The sequence below is a fragment of the Pleurodeles waltl genome, unplaced genomic scaffold (genome assembly GCF_031143425.1).
Source record: "Pleurodeles waltl isolate 20211129_DDA unplaced genomic scaffold, aPleWal1.hap1.20221129 scaffold_180, whole genome shotgun sequence".
Classification (NCBI taxonomy): Eukaryota; Metazoa; Chordata; class Amphibia; order Caudata; family Salamandridae; genus Pleurodeles; species Pleurodeles waltl.
Genome location: NW_027149886.1, coordinates 119871 through 144790, shown reverse-complemented (window position 1 = coordinate 144790; position 24920 = coordinate 119871). Strand labels below are relative to the sequence as shown.

Genomic DNA, 24920 nt, shown 5'->3' with positions numbered 1-24920 from the left:
GTCCCGACGCCTGGAAAAGACCCTGCACCCGCAGCCCCCAGGACCTGAAGGACCGGACTTTCACTGCAGAAGTGACCCCCAGGAGTCCCTCTCCCTTGCCCAAGTGGAGGTTTCCCCCGAGGAAGCCCCCCCTTGCCTGCCTGCAGCGCTGAAGAGATCCCTTGATCTCTCATAGACTAACATTGAAAACCCGACGCTTGTTTCTACACTGCACCCGGCCGCCCCCGTGCTGCTGAGGGTGAAATTTCTGTGTGGGCTTGTGTCCCCCCCGGTGCCCTACAAAACCCCCCTGGTCTGCCCTCCGAAGACGCGGGTACTTACCTGCAAGCAGACCGGAACCGGGGCACCCCCTTCTCTCCATTATAGCCTATGCGTTTTGGGCACCACTTTGAACTCTGCACCTGACCGACCCTGAGCTGCTGGTGTGGTAACTTTGGGGTTGCTCTGAACCCCCAACGGTGGGCTACCTTGGACCAAGAACTGAACCCTGTAAGTGTCTTACTTACCTGGTAAAACTAACAAAAACTTACCTCCCCCAGGAACTGTGAAAATTGCACTAAGTGTCCACTTTTAAAATAGCTATTTGTCAATAACTTGAAAAGTATACATGCAATTGAAATTATTCAAAGTTCCCAATGTACTTACCTGCAATACCTTTCAAACAAGATATTACATGTTAAATTTGAACCTGTGGTTCTTAAAATAAACTAAGAAAAGATATTTTTCTATAACAAAACCTATTGGCTGGATTTGTCTCTGAGTGTGTGTACCTCATTTATTGTCTATGTGTATGTACAACAAATGCTTAACACTACTCCTTGGATAAGCCTACTGCTCGACCACACTACCACAAAATAGAGCATTAGTATTATCTATTTTTACCACTATTTTACCTCTAAGGCGAACCCTTGGACTCTGTGCATGCTATTCCTTACTTTGAAATAGCACATACAGAGCCAACTTCCTACAGTCACTATGACAGGGCTGCTTTGTGCCAGTGAAAGCGTGGTATTTGGGGATGTATGAACATGTATGAGTAACTGAGAGCCTGTCGTACGTACTTGCACAGGACATACATACCTTTTGCCATATGTGGCACCATTGCATGTATAACGCAAGCATACTACAATTTTTTTTAAATTGGAGAAATTTAAAGTGCAAAAATAATACGAAACATTTTTCTGCACTTTAAAACCCTCCCATTTAAAAATTACTATTTCGGTTGTTAATGTGTCATAGTGTTCCACCAGCCACTGGGAGCAAAAGGCTTGCTGTTTGTAAACGCAACACATTGAAAAAAATAAATATTAAAATGAAAGGTTAACTTAATCATTAATGAAACTTCATTTTAATTTTCTTTAGTATAAAAGCATTCACTAACCTCATTTTGTTCCCATGCTCCAATATTGATTTGAGAAGGACTTTTATTTAAGAGTTAAATACCTTAGTGATTCAATTCCTCACCTCTGTGCCTCACCATGAGTTGTAAATCTGACTCCAGCACTGCTAATTATCAGGCCCTGCTATCTGCAGCCTGATTATAATGTTAAATAAACAAAGCCTTTACTCGACTCTAAAAGGAAAATACTGCCCTCTGCTCATCTAAAAATGAACTCAAGGCTGTGAGCAACTCTGAAGGAGTCTGGGAGCTACTAGTAGCTCACAATCCTCTGGTTGTGAAGACACCATGTCTAGTTATTTCCTGTTTCCTTGGGCACGCTTGAACCAAACAATCTGGTAGACTTCTAGCTTTTTGAAATGAAAATAGGGGTACCTGAATTAAAGATCGTCCAGTGTTTATGAACCACCTTTTCTTTTTTTTTTTTTTCTTTTTTTTTAGTTCAAGTGAATTCTGGCAAAGATTGTTGCACAGATTAGTTTCTCTGTATTCTTCCTAACCTTCACCTTTTGAATACCAGAGACCGCTTGTTAGGTTATTATCTAGGTGTTCGAGACCTCTAGTTAGGTTATTTTAGGGGCAGAAACATGTTGGCAGAATTTTTGGAGTGCAAGTTAATTTCACCCCACCACCCTTTCACAGCTGTTACGGATTATTAGTAGCCTGATATATCCTGTCTTTATTGTGACTATGTACCATTGAATAAAGGGAATATCCTGTAAGATTAGGGTTTTTTTAGCTAGATTCCAGTATTTAACAAGGAATGTTAATTTATCAAGAACTCCCTCCAACTTTTAAAATTTAGTCCGCCCTGGTAGCATAATCTTACCAGGGTGGAGTGAGGAAGCCTGTGTTGAAGCATGCCACATTATGTGGGTAGGGCTTCTTCATCTAGAAATACTGGATTTTGTCCTTCACCTAGAGATACGTAATACAGTATGAAATGTCCTTCCATATTTCTTTGTGGCCCATTCTCTTTTGTTTGTGTTCAGTTTGGGGGATGTACGCTGTATATTTTGTTCCCCTCCTTTTTGTGATTAGTTCATTTTACAAACACCCTATGTGTACAAAATAACAAGCAACAGATGGACTAGGAGCTGCTTTGCCCCATGTTGGCATGTGAAATACTTTCTGCGTTTTGATATGATTGTCTTAAGTTATCCAAGGTTCTCCAGATTTGATTTACTTTGGAATGGTTACTGATGTACAGGGAGGATTTATTTCATTTATACAAGAAACTTCATGATTGAATAAATCTATTTTATAGTGAAAAATGGTTACATTGATGTATGAGTCATTTTGGCTGGTAGCTACTCTGCTTAATTTATTTCGCATGCGTAATGTCGTGGCTGTTGTAGCCACAATCCTCAAACTCCTCACAAGATATGCAGGACTAATTCCAAAAGTTCCTCTCATGTTGGGCATTGTAATGGTGTAATGGTTCCCAAGGCTAGTTGATTTTCCTGGAGGGAACTGAGAATGCAGCATTTTTTTGTTGCTAAATAGGTACAGAACAAAGGGCTGTGCAAGACAAAGTATAAACCCCCTTCCAATTCCACAAATGTAGAGCTGTAGAATCAAAAGTCAAATTTTGTAACATTCTGACAGTCATTGTGTCTTATTTTTGTGGTTTCACCTACTTGCAGTTTGTGTGAAACCCATACTTAACCCCAAGAAGTTATACATAGCTGAACAGTAGACACAATTCTGATTCAAGCAAGGGTCTTTAGTGTATATCGTGCAGGGAGTACCCTAGAAACCAATCATCGAAATAACAAATTAATAAAATTTGTTTTGACACATGGAGTAGCAGATGAGTGGTAATGCCAGCTCCTCCAAGTGTGCATCCCCCATTTGGAAGAAATACTTCCATGCTCTCCCAGAAAGATTGGAGGTGTGGGTTTCAGAAGAATTGTAGGGGCGATCTAAGGGAACACTTACCAGGTCCAGTAACTACCCTTTTGGAGCGGTCCACTAAAGAGGTACTGTTGAAAAGCGGACAACTTTCTCTCTCTCTTCAGCAGTGCTTCTCTGGTAGTGATCGGTGCTGGTAGGAGAGTGTCTAGTGGTGGTGAAACTTTCACCATGTGTGACTTAATGGAGCATAGAGTCTCTTATGTCAGACATGCAAGGGAAAAAATATCTGGCTAAGAGAGAAAATCTTCCCTTGCAGCCTAACTTTTTACAAAAAGTCATTTTCCTGCAAGGGAGTGGATAGAAAGAATTTCCCGCACACTGAAGAGGTGGTGCAGGAGATGTGGACATCTTTATCTACAGACCTGTAAGGGAGGATGTTGTATGCCTTAAACTGGCCCAAAACTAAATCCCAGTTCTCCACTGTTAGCTGGTGTAGGAAGTTGGCTCTGTATGTGCTATTTCAAAGTAAGGAATAGCATGCACAGAGTCCAAGGGTTCCCCTTAGAGGTAAAATAGTGGTAAAAAGAGATAATACTAATGCTCTATTTTGTGGTAGTGTGGTCGAGCAGTAGGCTTATCCAAGGAGTAGTGTTAAGCATTTGTTGTACATACACATAGACAATAAATGAGGTACACACACTCAGAGACAAATCCAGCCAATAGGTTTTTGTATAGAAAAATATCTTTTCTTAGTTTATTTTAAGAACCACAGGTTCAAATTCTACATGTAATATCTCATTCGAAAGGTATTGCAGGTAAGTACTTTAGGAACTTCAAATCATAAAAATTGCATGTATACTTTTCAAGTTATTGACAAATAGCTGTTTTAAAAGTGGACACAGTGCAATTTTCACAGTTCCTGGGGGAGGTAAGTTTTTGTTAGTTTTACCAGGTAAGTAGGACACTTACAGGGTTCAGTTCTTGGTCCAAGGTAGCCCACCGTTGGGGGTTCAGAGCAACCCCAAAGTCACCACACCAGCAGCTCAGGGCCGGTCAGGTGCAGAGTTCAAAGTGGTGCCCAAAACACATAGGCTAGAATGGAGAGAAGGGGGTGCCCCGGTTCCGGTCTGCTTGCAGGTAAGTACCCGCGTCTTCGGAGGGCAGACCAGAGGGGTTTTGTAGGGCACCGGGGGGGACACAAGCCCACACAGAAATTTCACCCTCAGCAGCGCGGGGGCGGCCGGGTGCAGTGTAGAAACAAGCGTCGGGTTCGCAATGTTAGTCTATGCGAGATCTCGGGATCTCTTCAGCGCTGCAGGCAGGCAAGGGGGGGATTCCTCGGGGAAACCTCCACTTGGGCAAGGGAGAGGGACTCCTGGGGGTCACTTCTCCAGTGAAAGTCCGGTCCTTCAGGTCCTGGGGGCTGCGGGTGCAGGGTCTCTCCCAGGCGTCGGGACTTTAGGTTCAAAGAGTCGCGGTCAGGGGAAGCCTCGGGATTCCCTCTGCAGGCGGCGCTGTGGGGGCTCAGGGGGGACAGGTTTTGGTACTCACAGTATCAGAGTAGTCCTGGGGTCCCTCCTGAGGTGTTGGATCGCCACCAGCCGAGTCGGGGTCGCCGGGTGCGGTGTTGCAAGTCTCACGCTTCTTGCGGGGAGCTTGCAGGGTTCTTTCAAGGCTGCTGGAAACAAAGTTGCAGCCTTTCTTGGAGCAGGTCCGCTGTCCTCGGGAGTTTCTTGTCTTTTCGAAGCAGGGGCAGTCCTCAGAGGATGTCGAGGTCGCTGGTCCCTTTGGAAGGCGTCGCTGGAGCAGGATCTTTGGAAGTCAGGAGACAGGCCGGTGAGTTTCTGGAGCCAAGGCAGTTGTCGTCTTCTGGTCTTCCGCTGCAGGGGTTTTCAGCTAGGCAGTCCTTCTTCTTGTAGTTGCAGGAATCTAATTTTCTAGGGTTCAGGGTAGCCCTTAAATACTAAATTTAAGGGCGTGTTTAGGTCTGGGGGGTTAGTAGCCAATGGCTACTAGCCCTGAGGGTGGGTACACCCTCTTTGTGCCTCCTCCCAAGGGGAGGGGGTCACAATCCTAACCCTATTGGGGGAATCCTCCATCTGCAAGATGGAGGATTTCTAAAAGTTGGAGTCACTTCAGCTCAGGACACCTTAGGGGCTGTCCTGACTGGCCAGTGACTCCTCCTTGTTTTTCTCATTATTTTCTCCGGCCTTGCCGCCAAAAGTGGGGCCTGGCCGGAGGGGGCGGGCAACTCCACTAGCTGGAGTGTCCTGCTGGGTTGGCACAAAGGAGGTGAGCCTTTGAGGCTCACCGCCAGGTGTGACAATTCCTGCCTGGGAGAGGTGTTAGCATCTCCACCCAGTGCAGGCTTTGTTACTGGCCTCAGAGTGACAAAGGCACTCTCCCCATGGGGCCAGCAACATGTCTCGGTTTGTGGCAGGCTGCTAAAACTAGTCAGCCTACACAGATAGTCGGTTTAAGTTTCAGGGGGCACCTCTAAGGTGCCCTCTGTGGTGTATTTTACAATAAAATGCACACTGGCATCAGTGTGCATTTATTGTGCTGAGAAGTTTGATACCAAACTTCCCAGTTTTCAGTGTAGCCATTATGGTGCTGTGGAGTTCGTGTTTGACAAACTCCCAGACCATATACTCTTATGGCTACCCTGCACTTACAATGTCTAAGGTTTTGTTTAGACACTGTAGGGGTACCATGCTCATGCACTGGTACCCTCACCTATGGTATAGTGCACCCTGCCTTAGGGCTGTAAGGCCTGCTAGAGGGGTGTCTTACCTATACTGCATAGGCAGTGAGAGGCTGGCATGGCACCCTGAGGGGAGTGCCATGTCGACTTACTCGTTTTGTCCTCACTAGCACACACAAGCTGGCAAGCAGTGTGTCTGTGCTGAGTGAGAGGTCTCCAGGGTGGCATAAGACATGCTGCAGCCCTTAGAGACCTTCCTTGGCATCAGGGCCCTTGGTACTAGAAGTACCAGTTACAAGGGACTTATCTGGATGCCAGGGTCTGCCAATTGTGGATACAAAAGTACAGGTTAGGGAAAGAACACTGGTGCTGGGGCCTGGTTAGCAGGCCTCAGCACACTTTCAATTGTAAACATAGCATCAGCAAAGGCAAAAAGTCAGGGGGCAACCATGCCAAGGAGGCATTTCCTTACAGCTGGTGATTTCGTGTGCCCATGCCCAGGGTGCATTGAGATCCTCCCCCTTTATTTTGTCTTGCTCTCTTCCAAGACATCAGCTATTTCCAGGATGACGACTCCTTCCCCGTCCTCCCATTTTGTCCTTCAAAAGTATTCTTCCTTTCTAGTGTGGATAGTGGGCTGTCCCGATTTGGGACAACCTTGGATGTCATTTAAACTACCTCGCTGAAACTACTACAGACATGACCTCATCAATACCTGGAAACGTTGCTTTTGAGGCAAAGGAGGAAGAGAAATACAAAGTTTGTGTATTGATATTTGCGGACACCTTAAACTTATCTTTATAAGGTAACATTTGCCATGGTGTCCAAGTTTACAGAAATTCTTGTGGTTAGTTCATAATTACTGAGGTGTAACTGCTTTAGCTTTCTGATCTGTGAAGATGTGCTTTTCTTTTAGAAATAGTAGCACTTCTATATCTAGTTTCATTTATCTTCCTTTTATGAGTCCCACTACCTAGAAGTAAGTATTTGCTGCTGAACTTTGCAATGTGGATAATGGAGTGCAGAAAGGGAGTAATTTGGTTATCCAATTATGATGAGGCAATGCTTGAAGGCCTGGAACTTGAATGGTAAAGTGGAGTGCCGACCTCTGATATTGCCCAGTAACCTTTGATTGCCACATGACCCTTTAAAATCAGTTTGTGATCTGTGACAGATCTGAAGGTAGGTAGTAAAGTTATTGCTTTTAGGCTTATTGACTAACACTGAAAGAATTCCTGTTGCAGCTTTTCATGCAGATCTGTGTTATAAGACACATCGGAAACAAACTTTCATCTGACAGAATTGCAATTGATTAGCTGTCCTTTTTAATTCTTTAGTACATACAACTTTTTTATTTTGATTAACTTGTCATGAGAGTAGTGTAGGAAGTTGGCTCTGTATGTGCTATTTCAAAGTAAGGAATAGCATGCACAGAGTCCAAGGGTTCCCCTTAGAGGTAAAATAGTGGTAAAAAGAGATAATACTAATGCTCTATTTTGTGGTAGTGTGGTCGAGCAGTAGGCTTATCCAAGGAGTAGTGTTAAGCATTTGTTGTACATACACAGAGACCATAAATGAGGTACACACACTCGGAGACAAATCCAGCCAATAGGTTTTGTTATAGAAAAATATCTTTTCTTAGTTTATTTTAAGAACCACAGGTTCAAATTTAACATGTAATATCTTGTTTGAAAGGTATTGCAGGTAAGTACATTAGGAACTTTGAATCATTTCAATTGCATGTATACTTTTCAAGTTATTCACAAATAGCTACTTTAAAAGTGGACTCTTAGTGCAATTTTCACAGTTCCTGGGGGAGGTAAGTTTTTGTTAGTTTTACCAGGTAAGTAAGACACTTACAGGGTTCAGTTCTTGGTCCAAGGTAGCCCACCGTTGGGGGTTCAGAGCAACCCCAAAGTCACCACACCAGCAGCTCAGGGCCGGTCAGGTGCAGAGTTCAAAGAGGTGCCCAAAACGCATAGGCTATAATGGAGAGAAGGGGGTGCCCCGGTTCCGGTCTGCTTGCAGGTAAGTACCCGCGTCTTCGGAGGGCAGACCAGGGGGGTTTTGTAGGGCACCGGGGGGGACACAAGCCCACACAGAAATTTCACCCTCAGCAGCGCGGGGGCGGCCGGGTGCAGTGTAGAAACAAGCGTCGGGTTTTCAATGTTAGTCTATGAGAGATCAAGGAATCTCTTCAGCGCTGCAGGCAGGCAAGGGGGGGCTTCCTCGGGGGAAACCTCCACTTGGGCAAGGGAGAGGGACTCCTGGGGGTCACTTCTGCAGTGAAAGTCCGGTCCTTCAGGTCCTGGGGGCTGCGGGTGCAGGGTCTTTTCCAGGCGTCGGGACTTAGGTTTCAGAGAGTCGCGGTCAGGGGAAGCCTCGGGATTCCCTCTGCAGGCGGCGCTGTGGGGGCTCAGGGGGGACAGGTTTTGGTACTCAGTCGTAGAGTAGTCCGGGGGTCCTCCCTGAGGTGTTGGTTCTCCACCAGCCGAGTCGGGGTCGCCGGGTGCAGTGTTGCAAGTCTCACGCTTCTTGCGGGGAGTTGCAGGGTTCTTTAAAGCTGCTTCTGGAAACAAAGTTGCAGTCTTTTTGGAGCAGGTCCGCTGTCCTCGGGAGTTTCTTGTCGTCGAAGCAGGGCAGTCCTCAGAGGATTCAGAGGTCGCTGGTCCCTTTGGAAGGCGTCGCTGGAGCAGAGTTCTTTGGAAGGCAGGAGACAGGCCGGTGAGTTTCTGGAGCCAAGGCAGTTGTTGTCTTCTGGTCTTCCTCTGCAGGGGTTTTCAGCTAGGCAGTCCTTCTTGTTGTTGTTGCAGGAATCTAATTTTCTAGGGTTCAGGGTAGCCCTTAAATACTAAATTTAAGGGCGTGTTTAGGTCTGGGGGGTTAGTAGCCAATGGCTACTAGCCCTGAGGGTGGGTACACCCTCTTTGTGCCTCCTCCCAAGGGGAGGGGGTCACAATCCTAACCCTATTGGGGGAATTCTCCATCTGCAAGATGGAGGCTTTCTAAAAGTTAGAGTCACCTCAGCTCAGGACACCTTAGGGGCTGTCCTGACTGGCCAGTCACTCCTCCTTGTTGCTTTCTTTGTTCCCTCCAGCCTTGCCGCCAAAAGTGGGGGCGGTGGCCGGAGGGGGCGGGCAACTCCACTAAGCTGGAGTGCCCTGCTGGGCTGTGACAAAGGGGTGAGCCTTTGAGGCTCACCGCCAGGTGTTACAGCTCCTGCCTGGGGGAGGTGTTAGCATCTCCACCCAGTGCAGGCTTTGTTACTGGCCTCAGAGTGACAAAGGCACTCTCCCCATGGGGCCAGCAACATGTCTCTAGTGTGGCAGGCTGCTGGAACTAGTCAGCCTACACAGACAGTCGGTTAAGTTTCAGGGGGCACCTCTAAGGTGCCCTCTGTGGTGTATTTTGCAATAAAATGTACACTGGCATCAGTGTGCATTTATTGTGCTGAGAAGTTTGATACCAAACTTCCCAGTTTTCAGTGTAGCCATTATGGTGCTGTGGAGTTCGTGTTTGACAAACTCCCAGACCATATACTCTTATGGCTACCCTGCACTTACAATGTCTAAGGTTTTGTTTAGACACTGTAGGGGTACCATGCTCATGCACTGGTACCCTCACCTATGGTATAGTGCACCCTGCCTTAGGGCTGTAAGGCCTGCTAGAGGGGTGGCTGACCTATACTTGCATAGGCAGTGAGAGGCTGGCATGGCACCCTGAGGGGAGTGCCATGTCGACTTACTCGTTTTGTTCTCACTAGCACACACAAGCTGGCAAGCAGTGTGTCTGTGCGGAGTGAGAGGTCTCCAGGGTGGCATAAGACATGCTGCAGCCCTTAGAGACCTTCCTTGGCATCAGGGCCCTTGGTACTAGAAGTACCAGTTACAAGGGACTTATCTGGATGCCAGGGTCTGCCAATTGTGGATACAAAAGTACAGGTTAGGGAAAGAACACTGGTGCTGGGGCCTGGTTAGCAGGCCTTAGCACACTTTCAATTGTAAACATAGCATCAGCAAAGGCAAAAAGTCAGGGGGCAACCATGCCAAGGAGGCATTTCCTTACAAGTAGCATAGATGTAGTTAAGGTGCCAACAATTGCATGGCCACAAATTTCTCACTTTTTGTTTTCATGGCTGGCACATTTGATATTGCCTTTTAAACCCTGCAAAGATGCCTAATACAGAAAATGCTCCTGATAGAGTTGAACAGATAAGTTAAGCTACAGATTTCTTACAGGTGAACCTAAAATTTATATTTTTATTTTAGCTTTGTCCCGATTTTCTTTGCCTCTCCTAATATATATTTGTGACCAGGAGCTGTTTTCAGTCTCTAATTGAAAGGCAGCATGGTTTACGTTTACTTCCTTACCTTCAGTCTTATTTTGCATCAAGGCACTAGAAGTCTGAAAAAGTTGTACAGAAACACCAGATTGTCTTACAGCCTTATTAATATTAACTTCTTTAAAGGACTAAGGTGGGGAGTAAAAGTAATTGTTTCCACATGTTATTGAAGCTGTTATATTGTGATGTTTTTTTCCCCATGGAAGGTGGATTGATTCACATTGTGCAGCTCAGACAGTAGATATGGGGTATCTTTCTCTTTTTTGTTTTTTCGTTCGGAGGTTAATGTTTTGTCCTGACCGTTGAAATTACGGCATGAGTGGCAGAAGCCACAGGAAAGCACAGCTCCTATGGGATTAGATGACTCCAGGAGGAATTTGAGTTGAGCCAAGCATTTGGTTTCAGGTTTTAGTGGTTCACTTACCTCTAATGACAAAAGTGCAATAACTTTCATGCATTTTTACATTACATATAGGGAGCTTGCGTGATTTGCACAGAATTATGCTGGTTTCCGTCAAGGTGGGATGCTAGGATGAAAACACAGGTCAGTAGGACCAAAACCTGCAGCTTAGGTGTTAGACCACTTCTTGTTCCCTGTAATGTTTATGCTTGTTTGGTTTTTCTGTTGTGCAATAGTGTTTGTACCTGTGTAGTGTCTTTGCTTTGTTTGTGCTCAAAATATTATAGCAGTTTAATTGACCACGCAGGAGTTTGGTGTACACTGATAGTTGCTGGAAAAGTTATTTCAAGTAGCCCAACTTTAATGCTTATGTGACATGCTGTAACTAGAAGTCGATGAAGCTGAGTGTGGGGTTGTCTAGTAAGTGTGCGAGTTGTTTAGCCTTCAGTAGCTCACAATAATTTTCATTTTTCAAGGTTTGCTATCCCCCTGTTCTTTGGGCTCTCCAGTTGTTTTCGAAAGATTCCTGCAACTCCTCTCCTCCCCCAATGTTGTTGATGGTGTGTATTTGATGAATTGTTTAAGCTGTATTAAGCCTGTGTAGGACGGTTCACGTTTAAAGTTGTAATCTCGGTTTACTGAAATGGTATGACAATATGTATCATTTTGAACCACTGCTGAACCTGCTGTTATCTCCAATAGCAAGCAACGTTTGTTTAGCAATTTGACATATTTAAACCTTTATACCTCAGGAGGAAACTTTTATGAACAGAGTTGAAGTGAAAGTAAAGATTCCAGAGGAGCTCAAACCTTGGCTGGTTGATGACTGGGACTTAATCACAAGGCAAAAGCAGGTAAGATTGTTAGCTTTGTAGACATCTAATATACTGTTACATCACCAACTATGGTTAGGTTAGCATTTGGAAATGGTCAAAGCAGTGGGGGCTGATGTGACCCTGCTGAGGCAGGCTTTGCTTAGTTGGCCACAGAAGGAAACAATGCAACAAAATTGATTCCAAAAGTCTGGAGTGTGACTTTGAAGAAGTAGGGAATTGCTTCAGAAAAAAAAACATATTGAGACATACAGGAGAGTATGGAAGGAACAATGAGGGAGGAGAATTTCTAATACAATGGATAACCGATCTACTAAAGACATTATTGCGAACAGAGAGAGATTTCTCTGGGTTTTATCCTTTGCCGGATCTCATCAGATACATTTTGCAGCATCTCAATTGGGGCTTGCTAAGAACTACTGTCAATTTTCAAGACTATTTTATTAAAGAAAAGGTAAGAGGTCATTCAGATCCAAAGCTGGTGTGGCTGTACCTAAACATGCTTTGCACACTCCTGCCATTTAGTGTTAGGTCCAGGTGTGAGCAGGTTATTCTTCTTCAAAGAAGTCCTTCAAGTCACGAGGTAAAGTGACTCCTTGCTGATAATGCGCATGGGCATTGACTCCATTGTTAGATTGTTTTCTTTATGCTGTTGGGTTCGGACGTGTATTACTGTGCTCTGGTTCAAGACCGTTCAGGCTCCATTTGTAATCCATCCTTGCCCTCGTCTGTATTGTTATCAAACACGTTCCCATCACTGTGTTATGGCTGAAGAAAACCTTATGAGACCGAAGGGTGCATTGCAGGGAGGTGGCAGCGTAGGGAGGTTGAAAAAACACCAGACATCTTCAGTCAGCAGGATTTTTTTTTTTTTTTTAATATATTTTATTACATTTTTTATGCAAATCTTTACATCATGAATATGCATATGCAATTACATTGAAAGGATTTTGTGGATTTGTTATCATTGTGTTTCCACTTGTGATGTCATGAAAGAAAAGAGGAGCACAACAGGATCGAGAAAAAGGAAAGTAAAGAACATACAAATGCAATGCACAAAACAAACAGACAACCCCACTCTGAACTTAGGTCTTATTATTATTTACAGAATACATATTTAACTGCTGTGCAAGATTGGAGAAGCATTCTTCGTGGCACCTATTGGTCTCGACATCGGGCCCCTGAGTAATGCTGTGTCTTAAATAACACTTATTTAGTTGTACTGGGAGGGAGGGGGTGAGAGCTTGCGCTTATTTCTGATTATTCAATGTGGCGTGATGGAGTGCGTTGTGCACCTGCTGCTTATATGCTCTCCCCTACATGCTGGTTATGAGTGTCACTGAGCTCTGGGAAGCAGGTGTGGGCTCACAGCGCTTTCGCAGGTTGTTCTTTGGGTGGTGTTTGGTTATGCTGCCGCTGAGTGAGTGCTGGTCGGGTGGGCGCCCGGACCATGACGCTATTTGGTTCAGGACGGCCTCTCGTCATTTTTTGCCTCTAGGCGGGCTGCCAGTGTTTCCCAGGTTTCCAATCCCGTGTGTTGTCGTCCCGCCCGTGCTAGTGTGCTCAGAACTTGGGATTCTGTCTGAGTCCAGCACAGTGTGAGGGAGTGCCAGGCTTTCAGGTTGGGTGCCCTGGGGGCGCCTTCCAGTTTATCGCTATCAACCTTTTATACATCACGAATGCTAGGTCTACAAACTTATGCAAATATCTGTGCTTCTTTTCTCTGGGTCTCAGCCCTAGCAGGCAGGATCTGGGGTCTACTGCAAGTGTCAATCCTGTTAGTTCTGCTACCTCTTCTACCACTCCGCTCCATTCCCTATATATGTGTGGACACTCCCATACCATATGGTAGAAGTGTGCTTCTAAAGCATCACATCGCGGGCAGGCCGACATCGAGCCAGGGAACATACGGTGAATCCTGGCTGGGGACAGGTATGCTTGGTGTGTGTAATTGAATTGCGTGAAGCGGAACCTAGGGTTTCTGGATACCCCCAGAGTGTGATAGAGGGCTTTTGGCCATTCCGTTTGCGTTATCTGGTCAGTGAGTACTGCGTGCCACCTTTCTCTCGTTCTATCCAGAATGGGCTCAGGTGGTTTGTTCAGGGTTTTGTATAAGTGTGTCACTATTTTTGTTTGATCGTCAAATTGCAGCATATGGTGCAGCGTGGGAGAACACGGTGGCTCCCCGTCCCCAGCCGACCACGTCTTTCTAATTAGGTGGCTTATGGCATAGTAGGACAGGAAGTACCCGGGGCTCACCGCCGTAAGGGCCTGAATGGACTCAAATGACATCAGTTTCCCTTCCTCAAAGCAGTCCCCAACCATTGTTATTCCAGCCTCGGTCCACGGCTTAAGTGAGTGTGGTCCAGCTGTGTCAACCCAGCCCGGGATCGATTCCAGTGGGAGGAGCGGCGAGTATGGAATTGCTTTGTGGCCCTTTTGTATATACCTTTGCCAGCACATGTGAGCTACTGCCATCAGCAGGTTGCCGAGTCCCCCTCTAGGAATTTTGTTCATTAACCATGTGATCAGTGGTGTCCCGTTTAACCGCCCCCGGATCCACATGGACTCCGCCTGTGTTGGCCTATGCAACCAATTCAGTATCCACTGTAGCTGTGCAGCCGCATAGTAAAGTTGGGAGCCCCTAGCCCTCCCGCAGCGAGCGGGTATTGCAGTGTGGTGAGTGCGACCCTCGTCCTGCCTCCGCCCCAGATGAGCTGCAGCAATACTGCATTCAGATCTCTGAAAAAGCTCCTGGGTACCCAAAGTGGCAGTGCCGCGAAGTAATATAGTAGCCTTGGCAGCAATAGCATATTTGCCACTGCCACTCTGCCCAGGGGCGAGAGTGGGAGTTTGGTCCAGAACCGCAGGGATCCCTTCATAGAGGCCAGAGCTCTCCCTAGGTTTCCATCTCTAAGGTCCTCATTTTTATGGTATATGTGCACCCCCAGATATTTTAATGTTTCGAAGCACCATTTTAAGCGGCCAGTCGGGGCGTTCTCTTTTCTTACTGGTGACCATCTAGTTAGCGGAAATATACACGATTTATCCCAGTTCACTACCAGTCCAGATAAGTCCCCATACTCGGTCAGGAGTGACATTACTAAGGGTATTATCTCGGTCCCGTTCCGCAAGTATACTAGTGCATCATCTGCGTACAGTGATATACTGTGGTGTAGCCCGCTCCTGACCACTCCCCAGCTCTCTTGCATAGCACGTATTCGGGTAGCCAGCGGCTCCATCGCCATGGCAAACAGGGGGGACAGGGGACAACCCTGTCTAGTGCCTCTTGTGATCGAGAAACTCTGATATAACCGCGCCGGTTTTTACCCTGGCTTGTGGTCTGGCGTACAGCGTCTGTACCCATTGTATATAAATAGGCCCTATTCCCATGCCCTACATAGTGGCGAACAGGAAGTCCCACTCCAGAGTGTCGAACGCCTTCTCGATATCTAATGACAGTACCATCTCTTCATGTTCCTCCGGGGGGGTGGTGTCGCCCAGGAGCCTGCGGATGTTTAGGGAGGTGTTGCGTTTTGGAATGAAGCCATTTTGGTCTTCATGTATCACCGTATGAATTAGGGGGGCCAACCTGTTAGCCAAGATTTTGCCTAATATTTTACAGCCTAGGTTCAGGAGGGATAGTGGCCTTGTAGGATTTAACATCGGAGGGATCACGCCCCTGTTTAGGGAGGACCACCACCATTGCCTCATTTAATGTTGGAGGTAGAGTTTTGTTCGACCACGCCTCCTCAAACACTTTTAGCAAGTGCTGCTTCAAGTGTGTAGAATATGTGGAGTAATATTCTATTGGAAGTCCATCTGTTCCCGGGGCTTTATTCCTGGGCATCTGCGACACTGCTCTATCTAACTCTTCCAGTGTCCATGGAGCCTTTAGGGTCTGCCTGTCTATCAGTGATAATTGCGCCATTGGGGAGCCCGCTAGGAAATTCTGTAGTTGTAGAGGTGTGCATGTTGTGCGTTTGGTGTATAAGTTTGTGTAATATTCCCTGAACGTCCCGTTAATCTCTTCCTGTGTGGTGAGCATTTTGCCTGCGCATCCCTTTATAGTCCCTATGGGGGATCGCTGCCGGTTTTCTCGGAGGAGCCACGCCAGCAATCTGCCAGACCTATCGCCCTCTGAATGTAGGTGCATTAAACGGTATTTATGATCGTGCCGTCAAAGGCGGACGTCTGCTTCGTTATATTTTGTTTGTGTCTCTTTTAGCGCTGTGTATGGAGTCATATTATTTGCTACCGCTTTTTCTATTTCCCCCAGTTCCTTTTCTAGCTTATTTATTTCCGCATGTAGCGTGTGCCTAACTCCCCAGCTGGTTGAAATGCAATACCCCCTGACTACGACCTTGTGTGCCTCCCATTCTGACGCTCTGGAGCTGGTGGATTCCTCGTTGATCTCCCAATACTGCTTTACTGCTGCATTTAATCCTTCCCTAAACGCCTGGTCCTGGAGGGCCTCACCCTGCATTCGCCAAGTGGGGATCTGCGAGCGTCCGCTGCCCCAGTTCATAGTTATTTTAAGTGGAGAGTGATCGGATAATGTTTTGGGCAGATATTCTGACTTGTTCGTCAGGTTGCAGATATCCAGGATCCCCCATACTATGTCTATCCTTGTGTGTACCTTGTGAGGTATTGAGTAAAATGAGCATTCCCTCTGCTGGGGGTGTTTTGTGCGCCATATGTTAAATATTCTCATGTCTGCCGCCCAATTAAGTAAGGGGCTTCTAGCTGTTCTATTTGGTATTGCTTTCGGGGTAGAGGTTGACCTGTCTAATTCTGTGTTCGGGATGCTATTAAAGTCTCCCCCCCCCCCCCCCCCCCCCCCCCCAGATAGCTGGGGCGTCAGGGTGTGCTAATAATGCTGGGGTGAGTGTGCCCAGAAATTCAACTATCGCGCTGTTGGGAGCATAAATGCCAATTATTGACAGTTGCTTCCCGTCTAGGTGCCCCTCTATTACCACATATCTGCCCCCTTGGTCTATTGTCTGTGAGGTTTGGACAAAGGGAACCCCGCTTGCTATCCAAATCAGCACTCCCCTGGCGAATGCCGAGTACGTTGTGCCCACATCTTTCTCGTAGTTCCCGCAAGTCAGGTTCCAGGCAGTGTGTCTCCAGTAGTATAGCTATATGTGCGCCCTGGCGTCTGAGGCGATCATATACACGGGTTCTTTTGCTTGGGGCGCCCAGGCCTTTCACGTTCCACGTAATAATATCATATTTATGCAGAGAGAGATTAGCGTTTAACGCCATTTCGCGTTGTGTAGCGCCTGTCCGTATCCCCCAGCTATTGTCTGTGTGCTCTTGTGTTCCCTCCAGCCCGATTAGGTGTGTACTCAAATGTGACCTCGCTAGCAGTATTACCAGTGTTTTATGTTGACCTTTAATATTCGACTTAACGATTAATCCCCATATACTCCCCCTACTGACACTCACCCCCAACTTATTAACTGAGTTCAAGCTACCAAACACATTAATACATAACAAACTTTGCGTCCATATGGATACCTGAGGGGCAGCCATGTTAGCGACCAGTTGCGGCTCACGTGTGGGGCCCACAACTTTCCGCAGCCATAGACTGCATGTACATCTGGGCGCTCCCGGGTCGGCCCCCTCACCCCGACAGGACGGCCACCGCCATTAAACCTACTCTTCAGTAGAAGCAGCTGAATAGTCAGAGGATTCTCAAAGGCCTTAGCAGAGTTCTTCAGCGTGCAGGCACGTGTAAAGTTTATCTGTACCTCCTTGCAGGTTCGTCGCTCCCCTCCGCCGGGGGGGGAGGGTGGGGGGGGGATGCAAGAGAAGGTGGGGGGACGTAGGGGGGCACCCGGCGTCCCACGGCTACAGTTCGTCCGCCCGCCGTTCGAGGTGTGAGCTTCGGTCCCGCAGGTGACTCTGTGAGCGTGGAGGCCGAGCTGGTCGAATCGGAATTTGGGCTGTCCGTCGAGGCCTCCCGCAGTGCCCCAAAGGTGTTTTGCGTGTGCAGAGGAGTTTCTTTCAAGGCCTTTGCCCTTTCCTCAGCTGCCTGTTGTTCAGTGGGCTGGCCCTTGTTTTTTTTCTTGGCGCACTTCCGTGCTGGGGCGGGTAGCCATTCCTCTCCATCTATTCCGGATTTGGTTCGCGCCAAGCCCTTGGCGTGCAGCCACGTCCAAGCATCTTCGGGAGAGTTGAATACGTGGGTGCGCTCGTCTGATATTACTCTCAGCTTTGCGGGGAACAGCAGGGCGTATTTAATGTTGTGCTCATGGAGGCGTTTGATTTTTACAAATGAACTGCGCTGTCTCTGCACCTCCTGAGTGAAGTCTGTATAAGCGTTGATTTCTGAGGCCTCGTATCGAAATGGGCCTGTGCTGTGGAATTGCTGTAGGATTAAGTTGCGGTCTCTGTAATTTAAAAGTCTCGCAATCAGAGGTCTGGGTGGTTGACCCGGGGCCGGGGGTCTCCTGGTACCCTGTGTGCCCTTTTGTAAAGAAATGGCTCCCTGTTGCAGTTACCCCCCCACTTTTTGCCTGATACTGATGCTGACTTGACTGAGAAGTGTGCTGAGACCCTGCTAACCAGGCCCCAGCACCAGTGTTCCTTCACCTAAAATGTACCATTGTATCCACAATTGGCACACCCTGGCATTCAGATAAGTCCCTTGTAACTGGTACTTCTAGTACCAAGGGCCCTGATGCCAAGGAAGGTCTCTAAGGGCTGCAGCATGTCTTATGCCACCCTGGAGACCTCTCACTCAGCACAGACACACTGCTTGCCAGCTTGTGTGTGCTAGTGAGGACAAAACGAGTAAGTCGACATGGCACTCCCCTCAGGGTGCCATGCCAGCCTCTCACTGCCTATGCAGTATAGGTAAGACACCCCTCTAGCAGGCCTTACAGCCCTAAGGCAGGGTGCACTATACCATAGGTGAGGGTACCAGTGCATGAGCATGGTACCCCTACAGTGTCTAAACAAAACCTTAGACATTGTAAGTGCAGGGTAGCCATAAGAGTATATGGTCTGGGAGTCTGTCAAACACGAACTCCACAGCACCATAATGGCTACACTGAAAACTGGGAAGTTTGGTATCAAACTTCTCAGCACAATAAATGCACACTGATGCCAGTGTACATTTTATTGTAAAATACACCACAGAGGGCACCTTAGAGGTGCCCCCTGAAACTTAACCAACTATCTGTGTAGGCTGACTGGTTCCAGCAGCCTGCCACACTAGAGACATGTTGCTGGCCCCATGGGGAGAGTGCCTTTGTCACTCTGAGGCCAGTAACAAAGCCTGCACTGGGTGGAGGTGCTAACACCTCCCCCAGGCAGGAACTGTGACACCTGGCGGTGAGCCTCAAAGGCTCCCCCCTTTGTCACAACCCAGCAGGGCACTCCAGCTTAGTGGAGTTGCCCGCCCCCTCCGGCCACGGCCCCCACTTTTGGCGGCAAGGCTGGAGGGAACAAAGAAAGCAACAAGGAGGAGTCACTGGCCAGTCAGGACAGCCCCTAAGGTGTCCTGAGCTGAAGTGACTCTAACTTTTAGAAATCCTCCATCTTGCAGATGGAGGATTCCCCCAATAGGGTTAGGATTGTGACCCCCTCCCCTTGGGAGGAGGCACAAAGAGGGTGTACCCACCCTCAGGGCTAGTAGCCATTGGCTACTAACCCCCCAGACCTAAACACGCCCTTAAATTTAGTATTTAAGGGCTACCCTGAACCCTAGAAAATCAGATTCCTGCAACTACAAGAAGAAGGACTGCCCAGCTGAAAACCCCTGCAGCGGAAGACCAGAAGACGACAACTGCCTTGGCTCCAGAAACTCACCGGCCTGTCTCCTGCCTTCCAAAGATCCTGCTCCAGCGACGCCTTCCAAAGGGACCAGCGACCTCGACATCCTCTGAGGACTGCCCCTGCTTCGAAAAGACAAGAAACTCCCGAGGACAGCGGACCTGCTCCAAGAAAAGCTGCAACTTTGTTTCCAGCAACTTTAAAGAACCCTGCAAGCTCCCCGCAAGAAGCGTGAGACTTGCAACACTGCACCCGGCGACCCCGACTCGGCTGGTGGCGATCCAACACCTCAGGAGGGACCCCAGGACTACTCTGATACTGTGAGTACCAAAACCTGTCCCCCCTGAGCCCCCACAGCGCCGCCTGCAGAGGGAATCCCGAGGCTTCCCCTGACCGCGACTCTTTGAACCTAAAGTCCCGACGCCTGGGAGAGACCCTGCACCCGCAGCCCCCAGGACCTGAAGGACCGGACTTTCACTGGAGAAGTGACCCCCAGGAGTCCCTCTCCCTTGCCCAAGTGGAGGTTTCCCCGAGGAATCCCCCCCTTGCCTGCCTGCAGCGCTGAAGAGATCCCGAGATCTCTCATAGACTAACATTGCGAACCCGACGCCTGTTCCTACACTGCACCCGGCCGCCCCCGCGCTGCTGAGGGTGAAATTTCTGTGTGGACTTGTGTCCCCCCCGGTGCCCTACAAAACCCCCCTGGTCTGCCCTCCGAAGACGCGGGTACTTACCTGCAAGCAGACCGGAACCGGGGCACCCCCCTCTCTCCATTCTAGCCTATGTGTTTTGGGCACCACGTTGAACTCTGCACCTGACCGGCCCTGAGCTGCTGGTGTGGTGACTTTGGGGTTGCTCTGAACCCCCAACGGTGGGCTACCTTGGACCAAGAACTAAGCCCCGTAAGTGTCTTACTTACCTGGTTAACCTAACAAATACTTACCTCCCCTAGGAACTGTGAAAATTGCACTAAGTGTCCACTTTTAAAACAGCTATTTGTCAATAACGTGAAAAGTATACATGCAATTTGGATGATTTGAAGTTCCTAAAGTACTTACCTGCAATACCTTTCAAACAAGATATTACATGTTAAATTTGAACCTGTGGTTCTTAAAATAAACTAAGAAAAGATATTTTTCTATAACAAAACCTATTGGCTGGATTTGTCTCTGAGTGTGTGTACCTCATTTATTGTCTATGTGTATGTACAACAAATGCTTAACACTACTCCTTGGATAAGCCTACTGCTCGACCACACTACCACAAAATAGAGCATTAGTATTATCTATTTTTACCACTATTTTACCTCTAAGGGGAACCCTTGGACTCTGTGCATGCTATTCCTTACTTTGGAATAGCACATACAGAGCCAACTTCCTACACCTTTCCACAGAGAAAAACCTCGACTGAGTCCCACTTAATACCTCCTCTGTCAGCCATTGCTCCAAAATTATTTCTATATTCTGCTCTGTTGGCTTTTCGGGGAATCCCAGGAAGCGGATTGTAAGGAAATGCCTCCTTGGCATGGTTGCCCCCTGACTTTTTGCCTTTGCTGATGCTATGTTTACAATTGAAAGTGTGCTGAGGCCTGCTAACCAGGCCCCAGCACCAGTGTTCTTTCCCTAACCTGTACTTTTGTATCCACAATTGGCAGACCCTGGCATCCAGATAAGTCCCTTGTAACTGGTACTTCTAGTACCAAGGGCCCTGATGCCAAGGAAGGTCTCTAAGGGCTGCAGCATGTCTTATGCCACCCTGGAGACCTCTCACTCCGCACAGACACACTGCTTGCCAGCTTGTGTGTGCTAGTGAGAACAAAACGAGTAAGTAGACATGGCACTCCCCTCAGGGTGCCATGCCAGCCTCTCACTGCCTATGCAAGTATAGGTCAGTCACCCCTCTAGCAGGCCTTACAGCCCTAAGGCAGGGTGCACTATACCATAGGTGAGGGTACCAGTGCATGAGCATGGTACCCCTACAGTGTCTAAACAAAACCTTAGACATTGTAAGTGCAGGGTAGCCATAAGAGTATATGGTCTGGGAGTTTGTCAAACACGAACTCCACAGCACCATAATGGCTACACTGAAAACTGGGACGTTTGGTATCAAACTTCTCAGCACAATAAATGCACACTGATGCCAGTGTACATTTTATTGCAAAATACACCCCAGAGGGCACCTTAGAGGTGCCCCCTGAAACTTAACCGACTGTCTGTGTAGGCTGACTAGTTCCAGCAGCCTGCCACACTAGAGACATGTTGCTGGCCCCATGGGGAGAGTGCCTTTGTCACTCTGAGGCCAGTGACAAAGCCTGCACTGGGTGGAGATGCTAACACCTCCCCCAGGCAGGAGCTGTAACACCTGGCGGTGAGCCTCAAAGGCTCACCCCTTTGTCACAGCCCAGCAGGGCACTCCAGCTTAGTGGAGTTGCCCGCCCCCTCCGGCCACGGCCCCCACTTTTGGCGGCAAGGCTGGAGGGAACAAAGAAAGCAACAAGGAGGAGTCACTGGCCAGTCAGGACAGCCCCTAAGGTGTCCTGAGCTGAGGTGACTCTAACTTTTAGAAATCCTCCATCTTGCAGATGGAGGATTCCCCCAATAGGGTTAGGATTGTGACCCCCTCCCCTTGGGAGGAGGCACAAAGAGGGTGTACCCACCCTCAGGGCTAGTAGCCATTGGCTACTAACCGCCCAGACCTAAACACGCCCTTAAATTTAGTATTTAAGGGCTACCCTGAACCCTAGAAAATTAGATTCCTGCAAACTACAAGAAGGACTGCCTAGCTGAAAACCCCTGCAGAGGAAGACCAGAAGACGACAACTGCCTTGGCTCCAGAAACTCACCGGCCTGTCTCCTGCCTTCCAAAGAACTCTGCTCCAGCGACGCCTTCCAAGGGACCAGCGACCTCTGAATCCTCTGAGGACTGCCCTGCTTCGAAAAAGACAAGAAACTCCCGAGGACAGCGGACCTGCTCCAAAAAGACTGCAACTTTGTTTCAAGGAGCAGCTTTAAAGACCCTGCAATCTCCCCGCAAGAAGCGTGAGACTTGCAACACTGCACCCGGCGACCCCGACTCGGCTGGTGGAGAACCAACACCTCAGGGAGGACCCCCGGAGTACTCTACGACTGTGAGTACCAAAACCTGTCCCCCCTGAGCCCCCACAGCGCCGCCTGCAGAGGGAATCCCGAGGCTTCCCCTGACCGCGACTCTCTGAAACCTAAGTCCCGACGCCTGGAAAAGACCCTGCACCCGCAGCCCCCAGGACCTGAAGGACCGAACTTTCACTGGAGAAGTGACCCCCAGGAGTCCCTCTCCCTTGCCCAAGTGGAGGTTTCCCCGAGGAACCCCCCCCCCCTTGCCTGCCTGCAGCGCTGAAGAGATCCGTTGATCTCTCATAGACTAACATTGCAAACCCAACGCTTGTTTCTACACTGCACCCGGCCGCCCCCGCGCTGCTGAGGGTGAAATTTCTGTGTGGGCTTGTGTCCCCCCCGGTGCCCTACAAAACCCCCCTGGTCTGCCCTCCGAAGACGCGGATACTTACCTGCAAGCAGACCGGAACCGGGGCACCCCCTTCTCTCCATTCTAGCCTATGCGTTTTGGGCACCACTTTGAACTCTGCACCTGACCGGCCCTGAGCTGCTGGTGTGGTGACTTTGGGGTTGCTCTGAACCCCCAACGGTGGGCTACCTGGGACCAAGAACTGAACCCTGTAAGTGTCTTACTTACCTGGTAAAACTAACAAAAACTTACCTCCCCCAGGAACTGTGAAAATTGCACTAAGTGTCCACTTTTAAAGTAGCTATTTGTCAATAACTTAAAAAGTATACATGCAATTGAAATGATTCAAAGTTCCTAATGTACTTACCTGCAATACCTTTCAAACAAGATATTACATGTTAAATTTGAACCTGTGGTTCTTAAAATAAACTAAGAAAATATATTTTTCTATACAAAAACCTATTGGCTGGATTTGTCTCTGAGTGTGTGTACCTCATTTATTGTCTATGTGTATGTACAACAAATGCTTAACACTACTCCTTGGATAAGCCTACTGCTCGACCACACTACCACAAAATAGAGCATTAGTATTATCTATTTTTACCACTATTTTACCTCTAAGGGGAACCCTTGGACTCTGTGCATGCTATTCCTTACTTTGAAATAGCACATACAGAACCAACTTCCTACACGGATGTTGTTGCGCCGGGATCTGCCTTCCGCCTCTTCGGCTCAGCGCCATAGTATTTTTACCTCTGCATCCAGCCGTTGTAGTTGTTTTTGGTTAGCCAAGACCGAGGGGTTCAATTCTTTTAGCTCCGATTCCGTTGACTTACTCTCTCTGCCAAGTTAATATGGTCCACTCTAAGCAAATTTAGGTCTTGTGATACTGAGTCTATCCTGCTCTCCAGAGGTTTTAGTGTCCATTATTGCTTGTAATTTTTCAGCACACTCTTCCAGCTCCCTCTGCCTGCAGCACCTCGGGTCTCGCAGTCCTTTATGATCACACAGGGGCAGTCGACCACCTTAGTTCTCCGTATGGGGTGCTGCTGTGTGGTGTGTTGCGTTCTCTGTGAGAAAGGTGCCCTGCTCTGCCGCTTCTGGTATTGCCAGCCTGCTGGTAGGTTGCTGGTGGTTGCAGTTGGCTCTGTATGCACTATTTCAAAGTAAGGAATAGTATGCACAGAGTCCAAGGGTTCCCCTTAGAGGTAAGATAGTGGCAAAAAGAGATAATACTAATGCTCTATTTTGTGGTAGTGTGGTCGGGCAGTAGGCTTATCAAAGGAGTTGTGTTAAGCATTTGTTGTACACACACAGGCAATAAATGAGCAACACACACTCCAAGACAATTCCAGGCCAATAGGTTTTTGTATAGAAAAATATATTTTCTTAGTTTATTTTAAGAACCACAGGTTCAAATTTTACATGTAATACTTCAAATGAAAGGTATTGCAGGTAAGTACTTTAGGAACTTTGAATAATCACAATAGCATATATACTTTTCAAATAAATCACATATAGCTATTTTAAAACTAGACAGTGCAATTTTCAACAGTTCCTGGGGGAGGTAAGTATTTGTTAGTTTTTTTAGGTAAGTAAACCACCTACGGGGTTCAAGTTTGTGGCCAAGGTAACCCACCGTTGGGGGTTCAGAGCAACCCCAAAGTTACCACACCAGCAGCTCAGGGCCGGTCAGGTGCAGGGTTCAAAGTGGTGCCCAAAACGCATAGGCTTCAATGGAGAAGGGGGTGCCCCGGTTCCAGTCTGCCAGCAGGTAAGTACCCGAGTCTTCGGAGGGCAGACCAGGGGTTTTTTGTAGGGCACCAGGGGGGACACAAGTTAGCACAGAAAGTACACCCTCAGCAGCACAGGGCGGCCGGGTGCAGTGTGCAAACATGCGTCGGGTTTGTCGTTTAAATCAATGGGAGACCAAGGGGTCTCTTCAGCGATGCAGGCAAGGGGGGGGCTCCTCGGGGTAGCCACCACCTGGGCAAGGGAGAGGGCCGTCTGTCAAAAACGAACTCCACAGCTCCATAATGGCTACACTGAATACTGGGAAGTTTAGTATCATACTTCTCAGAATAATAAACCCACACTGA

At 48.0% G+C, this 24920-nt stretch overlaps 1 protein-coding gene across 1 annotated transcript in view; it reads left to right on the top strand.

Moving 5' to 3' along the window:
* Nucleotides 1–24920, top strand: part of LOC138274391 (mortality factor 4-like protein 1) — a gene marked incomplete at its 3' end in the record, with an annotated part of 291700 nt that overhangs the window by 154803 nt on the left and 111977 nt on the right. Inside the window, exon 10 of the mRNA XM_069218984.1 lies at nt 11455–11556. Coding sequence (XP_069075085.1) covers nt 11455–11556 — 102 coding nt within the window. The remainder of the gene's footprint in view (nt 1–11454; nt 11557–24920) is intronic.